Below are 18,678 nucleotides of genomic sequence, written 5' to 3'. Positions count from 1 at the left end.
TCCACACCAGCACAGGGGGCTGATTGCAGGATCAGAGCCCCAGTGCTACATTTTTCAGGAAAAGCCTCCAGAGTTCTAACTTTACCAATGGACACGTTCTAGCTCTGCAAACAGCATGAGTCAGTTCTAAGAAAGGCAACTCCCAGCTGCTGCTGCAGGCGGGGCATATTTCTGAGGTCAGGAAGTGTAACTTCCCCTGTTCCACTGTCCAGAGGGAGCCATGGCGGCAGACAACCCTGTGAAAAGTCTCCAGGATGAGGCTACGTGTCCCATCTGTCTGGAGTATTTCAGAGAACCTGTCACTTTGGACTGTGGGCACAATTTCTGCCGAGCCTGCATCACCGAGTGCTGGGGGGGATCAGATACAGACATCTCCTGCCCTCAGTGCAGACAAGCTGTGCAACACAAATACCTCAGACCAGACAGGCAGCTGGCAAATGTTGTAGAAATAGTCAAACAGCTGAGTTTAAAGGTAACAAAGGGCACAGGAGGGGAGAGAGTGTGTGTGGAACACCAGGAACCTCTCAAGCTGTTCTGCAAAGAGGATCAAACCCCCATCTGTCTCGTGTGTGACAGATCCCGGGCTCACAAGTCTCACATGGTGGTTCCCATACAGGAGGCTGTCGAGGAGTACAAGGTAGGGCATCTGTCCAGTTTAATGGGTAATAATTTTGGACTTTAATTATAGGTTAATGTCATCACAAATTGCCTGAAACATTCGATACCTGTCTCCTTCCATGACTGGGGTCACTGTGTCATTCAGCTCTGCAAAGTCTTCGTTGTAAGAAAGAAGCTATAAAAAGGAAATGATATTGCAGCATGGCGAGAAAAGGCAAAAATGAAAGCTTTAACGATGTCTGTTCTGTTGTGGGAAACTTTATGTGGGAAGCTGTATCCTTTTAAAAGCCAGCTTCCCCTGGTGAAATAAGGGAATTTTCTACAGAACTGAAACTGAAAGGATCAGTGAGGTTTAAATCTCAAGAGCTGGAGGCTGATCTATGTGAGAGTGTTGCATTCAGACTGGAGAAGGGCAAATTACAAGTTACTGTTTTTATTATGATTTGTATCAAAGGATTTATTATTATTTCCTTTCCAGCAGCCCCAACAGACCCCAAGTGAGATCTGATTTGAATCATTTTGTTCATTTAATCTTCTGAAAACCACATGAACTGATTCACCCCTATGTCAGCCCTCAAAATGAAACCTCCCAAATCATTTCTGTTTTTACAGGAAAAAATTCAAGCCCATTTGAAGACTCGGAGGGAAGAGAGAGAAACGCTCCTGGGATTTAAAGTGACTGCAGAGGTGAAAAGGATGGAGTATCTGGTAGGAGCCTGTTATTGACCTGTGGAGATTTGTTGTGAGAGGTCTGTTTGTAGGCAGATTCTTCTGTGGCCTTGATGAGTGAGGATATGTTTCTCCATGATCATAGCTTTTCTGTGTTAGATTCATAGGCAGCATCGAAGCTTTCATTTCAGTTAATTTCTAGCCCTTGTGGCTTTCCCTGTGTCTGCATCATTTCTTGCATTGTTCAATTCTTTGATTCGTTTTATCTCCTGCAACTTCCGTCCGTGTAATGCTGATGACTCAGGATCTCCGTTCTCAGAGACCATTGATAACACAGTGTCCTAACCACATCAGACATGGACACCTCCCTTTTCAGAGATATTGGGGAGAAATGAAAAAGGTGCATGTGGATGTGCCGCTGTAAGGGGGGGGGGCAGCGTCCGGGGTTCTCCCTCTGGGTCCTTCTCCGAGGGGGACCATCCCTCCCGGCTACAGTGTGAGAGAGTCCTCGCCCAGGTAAACACCGGGTAAACTCAAGTGTCAGAAATCTTAGGGTCTGCAATTAAGTTTTCCCTCATGCACACTCAGGACTCCACAAAATGACCTCAGCCTGCCTCCATGTCCCTGACCAGCTTTTTCCCTATCATTTTACAGAAACAGATAGAAAAGGAGAGGCAGAAAATTGTGTCTGAATTTCAGCAACTGCAGCAGTTCCTGGAGGAACAAGAGCGACTCCTGCTAGCCCAGCTGGAAAAGCTGGACAAGGAAATTGTCAAGATACAGAATGAAAATATCACCAAACTGTGTGAGGAGATTTCTCATCTCAGTGAGCTGATCAGTGAGATGGAGGGGAAGTGTCAGAAACCAGCAAGTGAATTCCTGCAGGTGAGACTGAGTTAGCAATACTCCAAATGCCAACACAGGGACAGGACAGCTCCTAAAACATGGGCACAGGAGTCCAGCAGTCAGAGATCTCAGTGTAACTCAGTGTGAGCCTTTCTGAAATGTGAATGATGTTGCTCTTTGCAGGGCCACAAACGCATTGATATTAGAGATGGAAAAGCCCCATTAGCTCAGGGAATCCATGGCCCTGGAGCCAAGGCAGGGCCTCTCTTCACTAGGCTTCCAAAATCCCTTCCTTCGAATTCAAAGTGTGTGTCAGGTGGGGCTGAAATTCTCTCTCTCTCCTCTAGGATATCAGAAGCACCTTGAGCAGGTACGTGGCTCTCTCTCATTCCCCCTCACACTTCCCAACGCTGGGAAAGATCTTGGAGATGATATTAGCAACGTATCTGCCCAGGGCTCGACATCAAAATGTGTTGGGAAGTTATTTGGATACAGTTTGGATACACATTTTGGTTACAAATCTCTCCAATATACTTAATCCTGAGGTCCTCACCCTTTTATAGAATTACCTATTGAATGGGAAACACTAACCAAAATTATATTTTAGAGATGTCACATCCCTGGGGGCCTGGCTACCTCAGTATTGTGGGGATGGAATATGGGCCTTTCACTGCTGGGGCGCTGCTTACCATTCAGCCCAGGGCAGCAGTGATCAAGAGTCTTTCCCACCAGAAGACTGTTTGGAGACCTGGGTGGAACAAGCTGCAGAGGAGGGAGTTGGTGTATTAGTTTTTAGTGGGCAGATTTCTGCAACACTTAACATGGGAACCTGCTGTCCCTCAGAGCATGGAGGCCAAGGAGTGAATTGGCCTTGTATATTCAATTCCCCTTTTATCTCCAGGCCAGAATTGCAGAATATGAATGGGAGTTTGAGGGGAAGGTGGCACTGCCATGGCCTGTGTTGCACCTGCTCTGAGGCTGGGAGAAGTAGAGAAATGCTAACTCCAGGCCCATTCAAGAAGCAACTCACTAGCAAGAACTTCTAACGGGTCACTAAGTGAAATATAACCACGTGAATGTTTTTCTCTCCAGGTGTGGGAAGGGGAAGCTCCAGCAGCCAGAGGAGATTTCTCCTGAACTGGAAAAGGGACTCCATGATTTCTCCCAGAAAACTGTTGTCCTAATGGAGACTCTGAGGAAATTCAAAGGTACTGAGAAGAGATCTAGGAGGGGAAATCGGGATAAGCCTATGACAACGTAGGAAGAGCATGGCTCTGGGCCAATCTGTTCATAATTAGATTATGCTTCTATTTAATTGTCAGGTGATAATGCCACACAGTTGGGGTCCAAGTCTCTCAGGTTGATTAATTCAAACTTTTATTTGTACCGAAAGCATGCCTTGCAATTACACCTACTGTTAAAGTAAGAAATGACAGACATACAGAAAGAAGACTAGTCAGTTGCCTTCTTCTGGGCATAGGGAGGTGACGGTGGATTTCTCCTGTGAAGCTCTGACTCCCCCTTACAATGTCTGACATACTATACGTATCCAAGTGATATATTTATTAGTTCTCTTCCAATCTCTTCTGAGTGTTATGAATATTAAGTACCAGATATAACTCATACACTGCACATGCCTGAACTTTTCAATTCACAGGGTTTTTTGCTGTCCAAACTATTTTCATATTATTATTCTCTTTTCTGATTGGTCTATTACCACTGATTCTGCATAGGTCACTTTGACCCTTGTCTCCGTAGAGGGGTTTTTGAACTTTTCTAACTCACCTAGGCAGTACATTTTGGGTGTCTGTGTCTTTAAGCACATTGTGTGATCAAAACGTCTCTTTGTCCCACATACAGACTTATGAACACGTCACTTAATAACAAGGTCACTTAAGGCAACATTTCCCTTACATCAAGGAAACTGCTAACCAGGCCGAAGCCGAATCAGTCAGTATAAACGCACAATCTTGTTCTGTCCAAACATATGCATAAGAAATGACCATTGACCCCTTCTTCCAATTCTCAATACTGAATATAATAACTAGCAGAAAGCAGACAAATGGAGCAGACGTAGCAGAGGCCCAGGCGTCAGGATATCTCACATTAATTCAGGACTTACCAACACTAACAACATTCAGGCCCAAATTCAGCAAAATGGCCTCATTTTGGCCACCTGAGCTGAGTTTCTCTCTCCCCACTAGACACGGTCCCAGAGCTGTGCAGCATCCACAGCTGCAGGTGGAGTCAGTGCGAGCTGCAGGTGCCCAACCCCCCTGAGAACCAGGCCCGGGGGCTAAAGGCCGACATTCAAAATCTAGACCCTAAATTAAAGGCCACTTGTTAAAGCTGGACCCCATCCATCACTGTGCTCTGGTCCCATATGGCAGCTAGTCTGGGCCAAATGAGCTGTGGGGAAAGAGGAAGCCCCTCCCACAGCGTGAGGAATCCCTCCAGCACAGCAGCCTTTGATGCCTCCTCCACAACAGGTGCAGGCAGAAGGAGTGTTCCTGAGAGGTCTGGGAATGGAGGGGGTTGGCAAGGGCAGGGCGGAAGAGGGACGGGGTGGACGAGGGATAGAGGGACGTGGGCAGTGTAAAGCTGGGTCTCTGACACTCTGCACACTGGCAAAGAAACACGGGGACCATTGTAGAAGGGACGCAACTCTGGCTGGCTTCAGAACTTCCTCAGCCTGCGCCAAGGTCTGCACCGGCCCCTGCAGCCACTGAACAGCAGAGTCACAAATTGCCTCCCCTTCCCCTTTCTGCCAGTGCAGGGTGAATCTGGCCCATTGAGCCAAACTTCCCCCTGCCTCTAATTCCACACTGATAAAATGATTTTATTATTATTCATATTTCTGCCTCTGGAGCATGAGGGCCCCATCATGCTGCTCTCTGTAGAGACGCTGAGCAAAGAGCACCAAACCTTACAATTAGAGCTAGGATTTTGCAAATTCCTAACATCTTGTTAGTGCCAAAGGGGGTAAAGTTACTTTTGTTCCAAAGTCTTTCCATGATCTTGTCGAGGTTACGACAAAAGGCATTAAGTGAATGAGAAAAACCAAATAGATTCTGAAGGATGGGAGGGGCTGATGAGGGAAAAGTAAATCTCACTTACAGATTGTCTGTCCTGGGATGGTTGTGAGGCTTCATGGATGTTGATTCCATCAGAGAGAGATGCCTGAATGAGAAAGGGAAACAGAAGGTTTCAGATTAGTTTCTATTAAATCCCTGAGTGTGTCTCTGGACCTCTCTGTCTCTTTCTCTGTCATGATGAAAATACAGCTCTATGAGTTAAGAGGGGGAATGCTGTTATAAACATGAAAGCCTGAAATCTCCTCCCTTTTATCCTTTCCTCCTCCAGACACTCTGCGATCTGCACTGGAGACAAAAAGAGGGGAATCCCTAGCATCATTCACACAGGGTGAGTTTGCAGGTGGAGATTGTCTTTGAATTCTGAGAAAAGTCCAATGAAAACATCTTCATGAGATTGTTCCTAAAGTTACCAACCAAACCAACAGCGACCAGGACACACACAGCCACAAATATAACACAGTAACAGTGAGGAGATCCCCAGCTGACATCACACAAACAATCCTGATGCCAATCTCAGTGCTGCGTTCATGCCCAAGCTGATGAACAGAAAATCTCGCACTGAGCAGCCCACGAACAGAGCTCTCTCCCCTGAGGGCTGACACATCCTTCTCCTTTACCCTGGTGCAGTGGGGTCTCCCCATCGCTCTTCTCCAACATCCTCCCTTTCCTCTGGGCAGGGCTGGGCTCTCCCATTAGAGCTGCTCACTGCTTCCTGAATTGGAGAGATGCTCCCCTCTGATGCTGGCAGCTCCTCCCTTCTCTTGAGCTGAAGGATGGGATTACCCCATCCAATGCCACCTCCTGCTCTCTGGTCTTCAGTAGCTCTTCCCCAATGCTGCACCTTCCACTCTGTTCCCTGGTCTGGGAGTGAAGGCTGCATTTGGGGGGTGGGGGGAAAGGAGCTTCCCTCTGGGATTTAAAGCTGGCACCTGCTTCTTCTCCCTACTCAATAGAAACTTCTGTGCTGTGCTCAGATACTGGGAATGGAGCAGCCCCAGCAGGGGGAGCAGGGAGCTGAAGCCTCTGCAAACAAATAAGAAGCAAAGAAAGTGGGTCCCATTACAGGAACTGCAGCGACAGCTCTGCACAGGCGCAGGTGCCCAGGACAGGGGCAGCTCCCTGGGATCTAGGAGTGTCCCAGCCAGAGCAGGGCAGCTGGGGAGTGTGAGAAATGGTCCCAGCCTCCCCCAGGGCTGAGCTCTGCCCCTAACGCTCTGATTCTCTCTCCCCAGTGAATGTGACCCTGGATCCAGACACGGCTCATCGTCAGCTCATCCTGTCTGAGGATGGGAAAAGTGTGAGCTGGGCAGACACACGGCAGGATCTGCCCGACAACCCTGAGAGATTTGACACTGATCTCTGTGTGCTGGGCTGTGAGGGATTCACCTCGGGGAGACATTGCTGGGAGGTGGAGGTGGGGGGTGGGCAATGCTGGGCTGTGGGGGTGGCCAGAGAGTCTGTGAGGAGGAAGGGATGGATCAGGCTTAGCCCTGAGGAGGGGATCTGGGCTGTGGAGCAGTGGGGGGATCAGTTCTGGGCTCTCACCTCCCCAGCAACCCCCCTGCCCCTGCGCCGGGTCCCCAGCAGGATCCGGGTGTGTCTGGACTGTGACCAGGGGCAGGTGACATTTTTCGATGCTGGTGACCAGGCCCCGATCTTCACTTTCCCGCCGGCCTCTGTCCCTGGCGGGAGAATCCGCCCCTGGCTCTGGGTGGGGGCAGGATCCCCGCTCAGACTGTGTCCCTGAGACACTGGGGACCCTCTCTAGCCTCACACACCCTAGTCTCTATGACCCTGGAGGACTCCCATCTACCCAGTCCCAGGCGCTTCATCTCTATGATCCCTGGAAGCTCCTTCTCCCTCCCTGCAGCACCAGGGATGGGAGGTGGAGGGGGTGAAGAACCCCTGGAGCTGCAGGAGGAGGAGAGGGTCCCTGGGGGCAGATGTGGGGCTGGGCAGGGGGCAGAATTAACACCCAGGCTGGGGAGAGGCAGACATGAGGTGGCTGGGGTGGGCTTGAGGGGCTGGGGGGAAGCTGGAAACTCAGCAGCAGCAGGAAATGGAAGAGAAACAGAAATAAACAGGGCTGGGAAATGGGGGCTAGGAAAAATAGTGAGTAAAAGTGAACAGTGTGAAAGAAAAGGGAGGAGAAAAGAGAACACAAAAGGACAGAGAGATTTCTAAAACATCACTGAAGATGAGACTGAAACTCATTAATTGCACATGTCACTTCCTAGGCTTTGTTGCCATTTTAGTGTCATTAAAAAAACTGTTCCTAAAATCTGTGTGTCTCTTTTCCATTGCTAGGGTTGTTGAAGCTACTTCTTAGCTGCTTTTCAATCTGACGAGTATTTACATTAAATCACGTCACATTAAAGTGTGCAAGACAATTCTGATTTATTTTTTGTTTTTGTTAATTTCCCAGCTGAAGTTGTTGGGGGTAGATTCGTGGGATTTGCTTCCCTACTTGGTTGTGAACCTCCAGCACAAACAGGGAATATACTAGCATGTCCCTATGATGCGAGCTGAGGCTTTATTGTGATACGTTGCTATCCAGCCTGTGCTCTGTCTCTTGTGCTGTCTATAGCCATGTAAACCAGGAATTTGTCAGCTGTGCTCTGTGGAGAGGTGGCTGAACACGTGGTGCTGATTCTGCTGTTTTTTCCCAGAGGCATTGAATTTATTCAAAGGTGGCTAAAGATACATGAAATATGTTTTTCACATTTCTTCTGCCCATCAGCAATTGCTGTGGGCTCCAGGGAGGTGTTGATGGGATGGGACCAGCTCCAAGAGACAATCTCTGGGCATTTGTCTACATTGGGCCGTAGGTTTCTCTCTCTCACTGTACAATCTGTGTCCAAACAAGGCAAGTGGTGATTTCACCTCAGTGTAACTGGTCAAGAAGAATTCTGTGGTTGGAGGGTGTTGGGGTGGCTAAAGGTCACCTTGATTAGCTACCCTGAGATGAAAGCAGCACTTGCCTCATCTATGTAATGAGATCACTGCCTCCTGTTTGCTATCTCATTGAGAAAAACACCCTTTCTAATTGGTGTTTCTAAATGAAATCTAAATGGTGAGAAAGGAGACACCCCACCCTCAGCCAGGGCTGAGACTTTATTTTCTGTGAGCTTATAATTGAAATGACAAAGGGGGGGATCAGTGAAGGGACTTAGGCTTTGCAATGCTGAGCATCACGACACCTAATGTTTAGGTGCCTTGAAAATCACAAGAACAACACTGTGGTCCACAAAGCCTGACTTAGGTGCCTAGTCTCCTTGTAGGATGAACAGAGACACACAAGTGCCTTAAAATGCAGTCCACAAAAGCCAGCATGCCAGGTGGGAAACCATCTAAACTGGTCACTGGGAGATGCTAACAACAGGGTGTGTCCTAAGCCCTGCCCCTTTCCTGAAAGTAAACACCTAAATCTGGGTTGCTGGGGGGCGCCTGCCTCTACTTAGCAATCCATGAATGGGAAGCCACCGCCTCAGGTGTTTCCTGTGGGAATGAGTTAGGTACCTGCTGCACTGAACACTGCACACAAAATGGGGAAGGGGAGCAGGGGTGGTTATTTTTGTGCTGCTACCTGTTTTGTATTTTGTGTTTTGTCTAATTGCCAAGGTTGCCATAGCAACAGAGCTTAGCTTGTTGCCATAGCAATAGAGTTAGACTATTAGGGGAGAGCTCAGGCAGTCCTGGCTGGTTTTAGTGTTAGTTCCATAAAGATGCTCCCTGTGTTGAATCTCTCTGTGCTGGTTTCTGTCTCTGAATACAAGCAAATAAAAGGATTCAACAGAATAACAATGGCAACAGAGGATGGGATCGACCTGTGCTGCACCGGCAAAAAGGTAAAAATCAACGTAAGAAAAAATCCTTTTTGCTGTTTTGCAGGCTGGGCTGTTTACACTGACAGTTCAAACTGAAACTAAAGCAGGCTCTGCTTTGTTCTGACCTAAGTGAAGCAGACAGACTGGGAACTGAGAAGAAACAAAAGCAGTGCTAGTGAATTAAATTCACCAACAATTGTGTGTGAACGACCTCAACACACATAAATAAAAGACACTAAAAGACAAGAGAAAGAAAGGGTGGGGGGTGAGTGGGCGGAAGAGAGGCAGCAATGGCTCTACTTATGGGCTCCCAGGACCTTTTGATGAGACTCTAGAAATATGGAACTCATATACTGAGCTTTTTCAGCTTTTCGTTACTGCAAATGAAATTAGAGATGCAAAAAAGGTGCCTATTTTCTTAAGTGTTGTAGGAGTTAAAACCTATACTTTATTGTGCAGCTTAGTGCACCCTGACAATCCAGAGACAAAATCTGGTAGGTGTGCTGGCAGGACCAGGCCCCTCTTGCAAGCTTGGCAGCTGAATGCCTGTCTTCCCCTGCTCCATGAATCACTGGAGGACTTAGGTGGGAGATAGACACCAACAAGCCTGGAATGGGGCAGCAGTGCTCATGGCCAGAGGAAGCAACATCGGTGCGAGGGGAACTTTTATCCTGAAAACAGGTACTGAATCGGTATAGGAGCCCACACGGTTTGGTGGGAATTTTGTGAATCGCAGTGGAACCAAACCTGGGACTTAGATGTCTATGTCACTTAGTGGCTGTGGGCCTAGGACACGGCCTTCAGCTGACAGGGATTATCCAGGCCTGGGGAAGCTAATTGTGCAGGAAATAGCCAGATCCTGCTACACAGCTGTAACTGGGCATCTAAACACAATGGGGGGAAATAGTAACATTGGGCCAGACTCGCAGCCTGTGTAAATCAGAAAAGCCTCATTGACTGCAAGGGGTCTCGGCCATGTCACACCATCTGAGAATCTGGCCTGCACCTGAGAAGGGATTTTAACAGGGGTTCTAACCTCTCAGACAAGTGCTCTAACCCCAAGCTACAGGACACTCTGAGGTGGTTCTCTCTCAGTCTCTCTTGTTGAAGCAATTCCACTTTAATTACATGTTAGAGGGGCCAGTGAACACATGAGGATCACTGTACAGTCCAGAACGCAAAGTTTAGGGTGTTTTAAAGATAGGGCAACTGAGGCCATGTCTACATTATGGGTGCTACGATGACACAGCAGCCTTGCTACCGTAACGTAGACACTTCCTACAGTAACAGAAGGTTCCTTCACTGTAGGTTATTCACCACCCTGCATATCATTCTTGTATGCCTCTAGCTGCATCTACACCAGGAGTTAGGTTAACATAGCTGCAGCAATCGGGTGTGAATTTTTCAAACCACAGCACTATGTAGCTACGTGATCTAAATGTGGAGTGTAGAGCAGGCCTTAAATAAGCACCTTGCTCACCATAAAACAGCAGCAGAGTCAGAAATCAAACCCAGGAGTTCCTGCTTCACATACACAGCTCTAACTGCTAGATTATGCTGGTCTCAGTGCACGCTGTCACCTCTGAGAAGATTTATAGACAGGGTCACAGTTTGCTCTAATTTATAGTGGTGTAAATCTGGAGCAAATCCATTGAGGTTAATCTCCTTGTTCCAGATTTGAACTGGTGTAGCCGAGAGCACAATCTGACTTGTAAAACACAGAGAGGAAAAGTCTTTGCTGTACATAGATAAATACTGGAAGAATGTGGATTTACTATAACTCCTATCCATGCTATGGAGACAGAAATGCATGACAGGCAGATGGATGAATGACTGAAAAATCCCAGCTGTATTCAGACTTTGGGTTGCTACTGCATTGCCCTCTTGTTTGTACAGACTCTAACACCCCATCATAAAAATAACGTTTAAAAGAAATGAATAATGTCAAGGAGTGACTCTCCCTTTCCAATGGCACACAGGAAAGGCAGTGCAGGTCAGACAATCAGAACAGCAGAGAAGACGATCATATGAGGTTGCTAGGAGGTTCTGGACAGGCCTGGGACACGTACATAAAACAACACGGAATTCTTTGAAGACTGAAAAACGTATTAAAAGTATCATTTTTTTACACTGGAGGGTGCGTGTCTGTGTAAAATATTTCACAGAACCACGTCTCCTTTGGCAGTTCAGTCCGGCAGTTCAGCCAAAGAAGAGGCATCGGGCAGTGCTGGGCCTTGGGGAGGGCTGAGATGCACTATCCAGCCAGGAGCACAAGCCCCTCTGCCACCACAGCAACCTCTGCACCTGGCTCACCCCATCTGTGGTATCTGTTATCCCCTCTGCTCCTCTCTGTCATGGAGTATCCATCTCTGCCCCTATGTGGCAGTGCATCTCCCCCTTTCTGTGCCCCGCTCCTGCACCCTGTCCCCCATTTCACCATCTGCCTCTCTCCTTCCCCTCCCTCCTTCTCTCTTCCCTTGACACTACTTGGCCCCTGCACAAATTCTGCCCATCCCTCTTCCCCACCTTAGCCCCTTTCATGGCAGGAAGCAGGTTGTCTGCTCAAGTGAGGGCAGAGCGAGGGCAGCGGCTTCAGCAGACGTTACTGAGCATGTTTAGTCAATGGAGCAGTAAAGGAGCAAATTCTGCTGGGAAGCAGATTCTGATCCAGTGGCATCGCCTGTGAGTAGCAGCCCAGCTCCTCTGCTCCTCCCCCTCCCTGCGACACCTGGGAAGGGGAGAGGGGTCCCCACTGCACCATCTAGGGTCCAGGCTTGGGAATGGGGGTGTAAGACACACACACACACACACACACACACACACACACTGGGGTGGCAGGAGGATTCAGACATCAGAAGAACAAACACCACAAGATACACTTTAAACCCCCTCCCCACTCTGCCACTAAGATGGGCAGCCCTGAACTGTGGCACTGACGGCCTTAAATCACTTCGCTCTGCTCTCACGCCAGCCAATCACTGCCTAGCATTTTTCCCGCTTCTTGGGCGTTGCACACAGCACCAGTCTTTTGCACACTGCACTCACGCATTATGCACACTGCACTTTAACTGCGGCTTCCCGCCTTTTTCCCCTGTCTCTGGGCAGACTTGCATTGCTGGCATCCTGCCAAGCATCTGCATCTTGACAGCTCAGCGTCTGACTCCATATTGGATATCAGATCCCATACGGGTCTGGCCGAGTCGCCATCTTATTCTTATCCAGGAGTCATCAAAACTATTTACAAACACACTAAAACAATTCCCCAGCAGTGGCAAGGTCTGCACCAGCCCCTGCAGCCGCTGACTAGGGGAGTCACAAACTCCCTCTCCTCTGTTCCTTTGCCAGCACCAGAGAGAGTCTGGCTCATTGAGCCAACCAGCTCCTGCCTCAGTCTCCACATCTACAAAATAATTGTATTCGTATCTCAGTCAGTGGAGGACGAGCCCCTCATTGTGCTGAGCTCTGCACAGACACTGAGTGAATGGAGCCAAAGAGCTCACGGTGCAGGGCCCTGATCCTGCCAAGAGTCAAAGTTTTGATCCTGTCAGAGGATTTAATGTGGGCAAAGGTACTTTGCAGCGGAGTCTTAGCAGGATCTGGGTCTCAGTTAGGGGAAGCTGCAATAGGAAGATGAGGGAAACAAACTGGGGGGGCGGGGCGTGAAGAGAGGAAGGCTGAGGTAACAGTAAATCTCTCCTACACATGGTATTTCTGAAGATGGCTGTGAGGTTAGGTGGCTGTTGATTCGGCACATTTGAAATGAATGAAAGAGGAAATAGAAGTGCAAGGGATCTGATTAATCTTTATCTGGCCTGTTCAGAAAGCTTTGAGTCTGTGTATCCCTCTGCAATAACTGGAACATTATGATGTCAGTTAAGAGTGGTGATAGCATTGGAAATGTCACAGAATGAAATCTCCTTTATCTTTTCATTCACTCCAGGCACGCTGCCATGTGACATGGAGACGAAGAGAGAGATCTCTGGCATATAATATAGAAGGCGAGGTTTTAGCTGGTGTTTATATTTAAATTAAGAGACAATTCCCATGAAAACATCTTCATTAAAGAAACATGAACACCAACTCAAAGACACCAATAACCAGAAACACTGCCTCTGACCAACACCCAAACCCCTTATCTCAGCACATATAATCGCCAGATTTTTATTGAAGATCTCTCTGTGTCTGTCCCTCTCTGTCTTTGTCTCTGTCAAGAATAAAACACCCTTATAGCAGTTACAATATTCAAGGATATTTAAAGCTGAATCTAATAATCACCTTCAGCAGCACTGGTTTGGTTTTGGTGGCTTTCTTAGTACGGACATATTATTAGACTGGAAGATCAAGGATTTTCCAGGCATGCTTACCATGGAAAGCCACTGCATGGCCAACGATTACATAATCACCAAAAGCTTTGGTGATGCGATACAATAGCCACTGATGGACACAAAATGAATATCCAGCCGGGCCAGTTAAGGGCTTAGCTGGAGGCTGATTTGGGTGAAGTTCTCTCTGCAAGAAGACCACGTCCTTTTGGGATTTGCCATGCTGATGTGTCAGGTAAGAGAGGGGATGTCATTACAAACACGACAGCGTGAAATCTCCTCTTCTCTCTCCTCCTCCCTCCCACCTCCGCAGACGTTCCACCATCTGAACAGGAGAGAAAAAGGGGGAACCCGTCAGATCTCACAGACATGGTGAGACTCCAGGCGGAGATTTTCTTTATTATAAGACAAAGTTCCCATGGAAGCATTGTAATGAACTTGTAGTTAAAGTAACAAGTCGAACACACACCTCTAACGATGACAGCGTTCGGCACTGAGGGGATCCCAAGCTGAAGTCACACAAACAACCTGACACCAGCCTCATTGCTCGGTTCATGCTCACCACGAGGAACAGAAACATTGTCACCGTCCAGCAGCCAGGCCCCCTTAACTCTGCCCTGGGATTTTGTGGGGCTTTCACGGGCCTTTCACATATAAAATCCAGAGGAAGGAGTGGAGTGAGGGAGCCGGCCCATGGTTCTTCTCCAGCATCCCTGCCCCCGTTCCCTTGGCCAGGCTCTGTCTGGCCTTTCCCTTCATGCTGCTCACTTCTCCCTGGGCTGGGGAACGGCTTTCCCTGCAGTGCGGCCAGGGCCTCCTTTCTCTCCAGAGGGGAGGAGGGGACTGTGGGGGAAACGGGGAGGGTGTGGGAGGGGGCAGGAGGCTACCTCACACAATGTCACCTCCTCCTTCATCCTCTCTGGTCTGGAGCGGCTCCTCCCTAAGGTCTCGTCTTCCCTTCCCCTACCAGGACTAGGAAGGAGGACCAGCTGCAGGGGTTAAATCTGTTTCCAGCCTCCTCTCAACTCCCCTGCTTGCAAATTCACTCTCCTCCATCTCTTTCTCCTGATCCCCTTCTGGGAGTGAAACAGAGGAATCAGTCAGGTCTCCAGGAGCTCCCTGAGATCCAGGACCATCCCAGCCAAAACAGGGCTGCTGGGGAGTGTAGAAATGGTCCCAGCTTCTCCCAGGGCTGAGCTCTGCCCATAATGCTCGCATTCTCTCTCCCCCCAGTAAATGAGACTTGGGATCCAGATACGGCTCATCCCAACCTCATCCTGTCTGAGGATGCACGGCAGGATCTGCCCCACAACCCCGAAAGATTTGACATTGATCTCTGTGTGCTGGGCTGTGAGGGATTCACCTTAGGGAGACATTGCTGGGAGGTGGAAGAGGTCCTGCCCCTCTCCTCAAGCACAGTCGGTCCTGGCTGCTCCCCACCACTGCAGCCAGATGGAAGGAGTTCAGAGAGGAGGCTGCCTCCTTGCTGATCTCCCGCCCCGCTGGCTGCAGCAGGGAAAGCACACATCCTGTAGCCAGATACTGGGACTGGATGAACCATTCGATAATTGCCTTGTTCTGTTCATTCCCCCTGAAGCATCTAGCATCAGCCCCAATCAGAAGATCCATACAGCCGAGTCTTGAACCATTGGCTGACCCAGTAAGGCCATTCTTACGTTCAGCAAATCCAGCACAAGGCTGCTGCATTTCAACTAAAGCCAAAGAAACTGAACGAGTCAATTCACTAACGGAGAGTGAGAAAGGTCCAGTAGTACCAACTCAGAGATTCAGCAAACAGGGCAAGCGCTGTACCATGAATGACACTCAATAAAACCCTGAAACAAGCCAACAAACCAGTTAAAAATCTGCCCCATGCAGGGTTTTTACCTCAAAAAGCACCAGAGATTCCATGAAGACCACTAGGGGCTTAGCTATTGATTTTACATGGAAGGTGCATAGATACTTTAGTGTTCTTTATTGACACTTCTCACTGTGGTAAGACAGGCAGGGATCCTTCTGGGGAGAGGAACAGAGAGATAGGAAAACCACCTGTTTTACATGGAAAACACCCAGACACTGTGTAGGAGGGGCAGCAATACAAAACCTTAGACCAGAACCATGCATGACTGTTGCCAGTCACAGCACTTGGAGCACTCCTGGATAGCACTGAGATACCCTGGGGACGGTGCGGCACAGTAACCTGAACAGCCACATATGAAATCACAGCTTGATGCTACAAACACTTCAGGTAACAAAATCCATCACCACCTTCCAAACCAACATAAAACTGCATCAAAAAATCCACACCCGCACAAGTTACCACAGAATGGTTCTGTAAGAGGCTCTTACCTGGCCTGGCATCCAGTAGGCCTGTTCCTCAGTTTCCCTCTCCACAGTCACCATACCAACAAGTGTCCTCCCTCTCCCAGACTAAGCAAGAATCCAAACAAAACACCACAAGCCCTTCGCCCTTCCTGGGCCACAGTCCTCTTCCCAGCTTCTCAGACGTCCATAATTCCTGCTCCAAGGTCTGTGCACCACCTTCTTCTCCCAATATGCAAGGGAATGAAGGAGCAAGGAGATGGTGCAGGACTGGTGTCTTTACTTAGATGGGGGCAAGGGAATGGGACCCACTGCACTCTTCCCCTCCTGCCACATGCAGAGTCCTTTACTGGAGAGATCTTGATAGGCGAGAGACATTCAGGACAGCAGGTCTCGGAGTTAACACCCCTTTGAGATGCATGGGGCAGCTCCCCCCATTTCAGCGGATGGTCTCAGGCTCTCTGCAGACTCAGGCACATGTTTCTGTGTTGCTTCCATTCAAGTCACTGTTCCAATCTTTTCCTCCCATGGACTCAAAGCTTTAAACAAACACACAAACATGACAGGTCTATAACTTTTTCTATACCAGAGCCCCCAGCCCTCAAGACCTGCCATCGAGCTGGGACCCTGCTCTCAATTAGTACAAATGCAACTGACACCTGCTGACAACCCTCGTAGGCTGAGAGCATTTGACCCGTAAGATCAGCTGTAACTTCACACAGTGCTCACAGCTGCTTATGGAGAGATGTGCCCACAGCCAGAGAATCTCCTTCCAACTGGAGGGCCCTTCTCCATCTACTAGGCAGGCACACTCGAGGTATGAAACTAAAACAGCCTCCAGATTTTGGGTTAGCTGCTTAAATACCTTTGAGGTTCCAGCTCTGGGATATCGACAAACTCAGGAGAACTCTGAGAACAGGGGAGCTACAAAGTGAACTCGTTTGTAACCTTCACTAGAGCAGCCATGCCTGAATTCCCAGGAGCCATTCAGAAGGGAAGTCACTTACCTGATTCATGTGTTTGTGATTCCTGATCAGAACCTGATACTTCCTATCAGATACCCCAGCAGATGATCAGCAGCCTAATCCTCCCCAGTAGTCAAATAAATGGATTGTCATTTCCTGGGACAAATAATGAGCTGGTCTCTGAGCTGAATCTGGGGAGAAAGAGCAGAAAGATCCTCTAAAGAACCAATGGTATACTAGAGAGAACCAAGTCTTGGATTAGAGTTTGAGCAAGAGGAGAGTGCCTGGATGATACTTATCTGAACAGTAAGTGCTCAGGGAGAGTCTGTCCACAGCCCCCAGGCATGTTCCTGCAAAGAAAGGAACAGAAGGTTATTAAGCAAAGCTCAGACTTCAAGGCTAAAAGGGACCATCATGATCATCTAAATCCGGCCTCCTGCATGTTGCAAGTCACTGAACCTCCCCCATCCACTCCTGTAATAGACCCATCTCCTGAGGAGCAAGTCAAGTAACCCACGGGAAGGAGTTCTCTGTGGTGTGTTTGGATGGAACCTGGAACAAAAGGGTCGTTTCAAGGCATTGATCAGAAAGTAATTTTATTCCCCAAATTACTAATCGTTTGGAGATGCTAGGATTGGTAGCTGAACCGCACCATTGCTCTTATCGATGCTAACTCAGGAGAGTGACCCCAGCACTCCCTCCCTATGTATTATTGTAGTCACGCTGTAGGCCTTGCTGGAGCTAAGAGTGTGAACCAGAGCAGGCCTTGGCAGAACAGTAATACACTCAGTGTCAGCAACCAAGTAAGCACGTTCCTGACCTGAGAGGATGGGGCAGAGACAGAGTTCACAAATAACTACGTAAACACACCCCTAAGAGATGGCCCAGGAACACACTGACCCCTTGTGAAGATAAAGAGGGGATGACAGGATAATGAATGGGGATGTTTTGTTTGAGGTACAAGGAGAAGGGTGGTAACTAACAATATCTAGGATGTAATACAGAACTTGCTTGTATCAATGTATAGCAGAGCTCATAGAAAGGGCATCTTTGTCCCAGCCTAGGGGACACCCTTACATGTTCATTGAGCCGCTACCTTGCTGGGGCAGACGTGTGTTAGCGCACCTAGAACCACTGAGCCAGGGCACTGTCAAGAACAAACCTGACCAAATGCTCACCACTGAGCTGAACCTGTGGTCTTTCCTTATGATAACACCAAGGCCTGCTGAGTCAGCATGCTGCACTCTCTGCCAGAGCAGCTAATATCAGAGCTCCCAGCACAGCAGCATGGACACCACAGATGTGGATCTTCACACACCCTTGGGGACTCCCCAGTTACAGACAATGATGAACATGAATAAGAAAAAACCTAAACAGACAATAGGGGGTGGCCACAGCAGGAGATTTATTAAAGGTGAGGATCTGCTCCCTCTTCCCCTCTTTTCATATACTTCTGAATTTGACTGTTTATTTGGTTACTGAATTACATGGCTTCAGTCTCTGTTGCTGGCCCCCTCCCCCCATTCTGTGGCCTTTCCTCTCATTGTTCCTCCTTCCTTGTTAACTCCATTGATTCGTCTCTGGGATAAGCTTGAGCTCATGGCAATGTGGAGCCTCTGTTACACGGGCAGCAGGGGCTTGCCCGAGGAAGAGGTGAAGCTCTACAAGGCATCTGCAATCCTAGGTCCTCTCACAGGGCCTACAGCTTCTGAGCACAGTCCCGCCCCCCGCCATATTGGAGGCTTGATCTTCCCCCATTAGCGCTTCCCCCGACAGGCTTTTCTTCATGGCACGTACAGTAGAACCTCAGAGTTACAGATATCGGGGTTACAGACTGACCGGTCACCACACACAGTTCATCTGGAACCGGAAGCAGGCAATCAGTCAGCAGCAGAGAAAAAAACCGCAAACACCGCACAGTGCTGTGTTAAATGTCAACTACTAAAACAATACAAGAAACGTGTAAAAAAAGATGTGACTAGGTGAGGAAACTGTTTCCGTGCTTGTTTCATTT

The 18,678-nt window shown here is 48.5% G+C and overlaps 1 protein-coding gene across 1 annotated transcript; it reads left to right on the top strand.

Annotated features, from left to right (window-relative positions):
* Positions 1–211: 211 nt before the first annotated feature.
* On the top strand, positions 212–7,076 carry LOC137144909 (zinc finger protein RFP-like). The gene is made up of 7 exons (XM_067535390.1): positions 212–637; positions 1,231–1,326; positions 1,942–2,172; positions 2,481–2,503; positions 3,226–3,341; positions 5,497–5,556; positions 6,461–7,076. The coding sequence occupies exons 1-7, from the start codon at positions 221–223 to the stop codon at positions 6,973–6,975; spliced, it is 1,458 nt and encodes a 485-aa protein (XP_067391491.1). The 5' UTR covers positions 212–220; the 3' UTR covers positions 6,976–7,076.
* The last annotated feature ends 11,602 nt before the right edge of the window (positions 7,077–18,678 follow it).

This window comes from Emydura macquarii, unplaced genomic scaffold, assembly GCF_026122565.2.
Source record: "Emydura macquarii macquarii isolate MOO-44397 ecotype Brisbane River unplaced genomic scaffold, CSIRO-AGI_Emac_v2 contig_3494, whole genome shotgun sequence".
Classification (NCBI taxonomy): domain Eukaryota; kingdom Metazoa; phylum Chordata; order Testudines; family Chelidae; genus Emydura; species Emydura macquarii.
The sequence above is the reverse complement of the archived record's forward strand: the minus strand, read 5'-3'. Positions and strand labels throughout refer to the sequence as shown.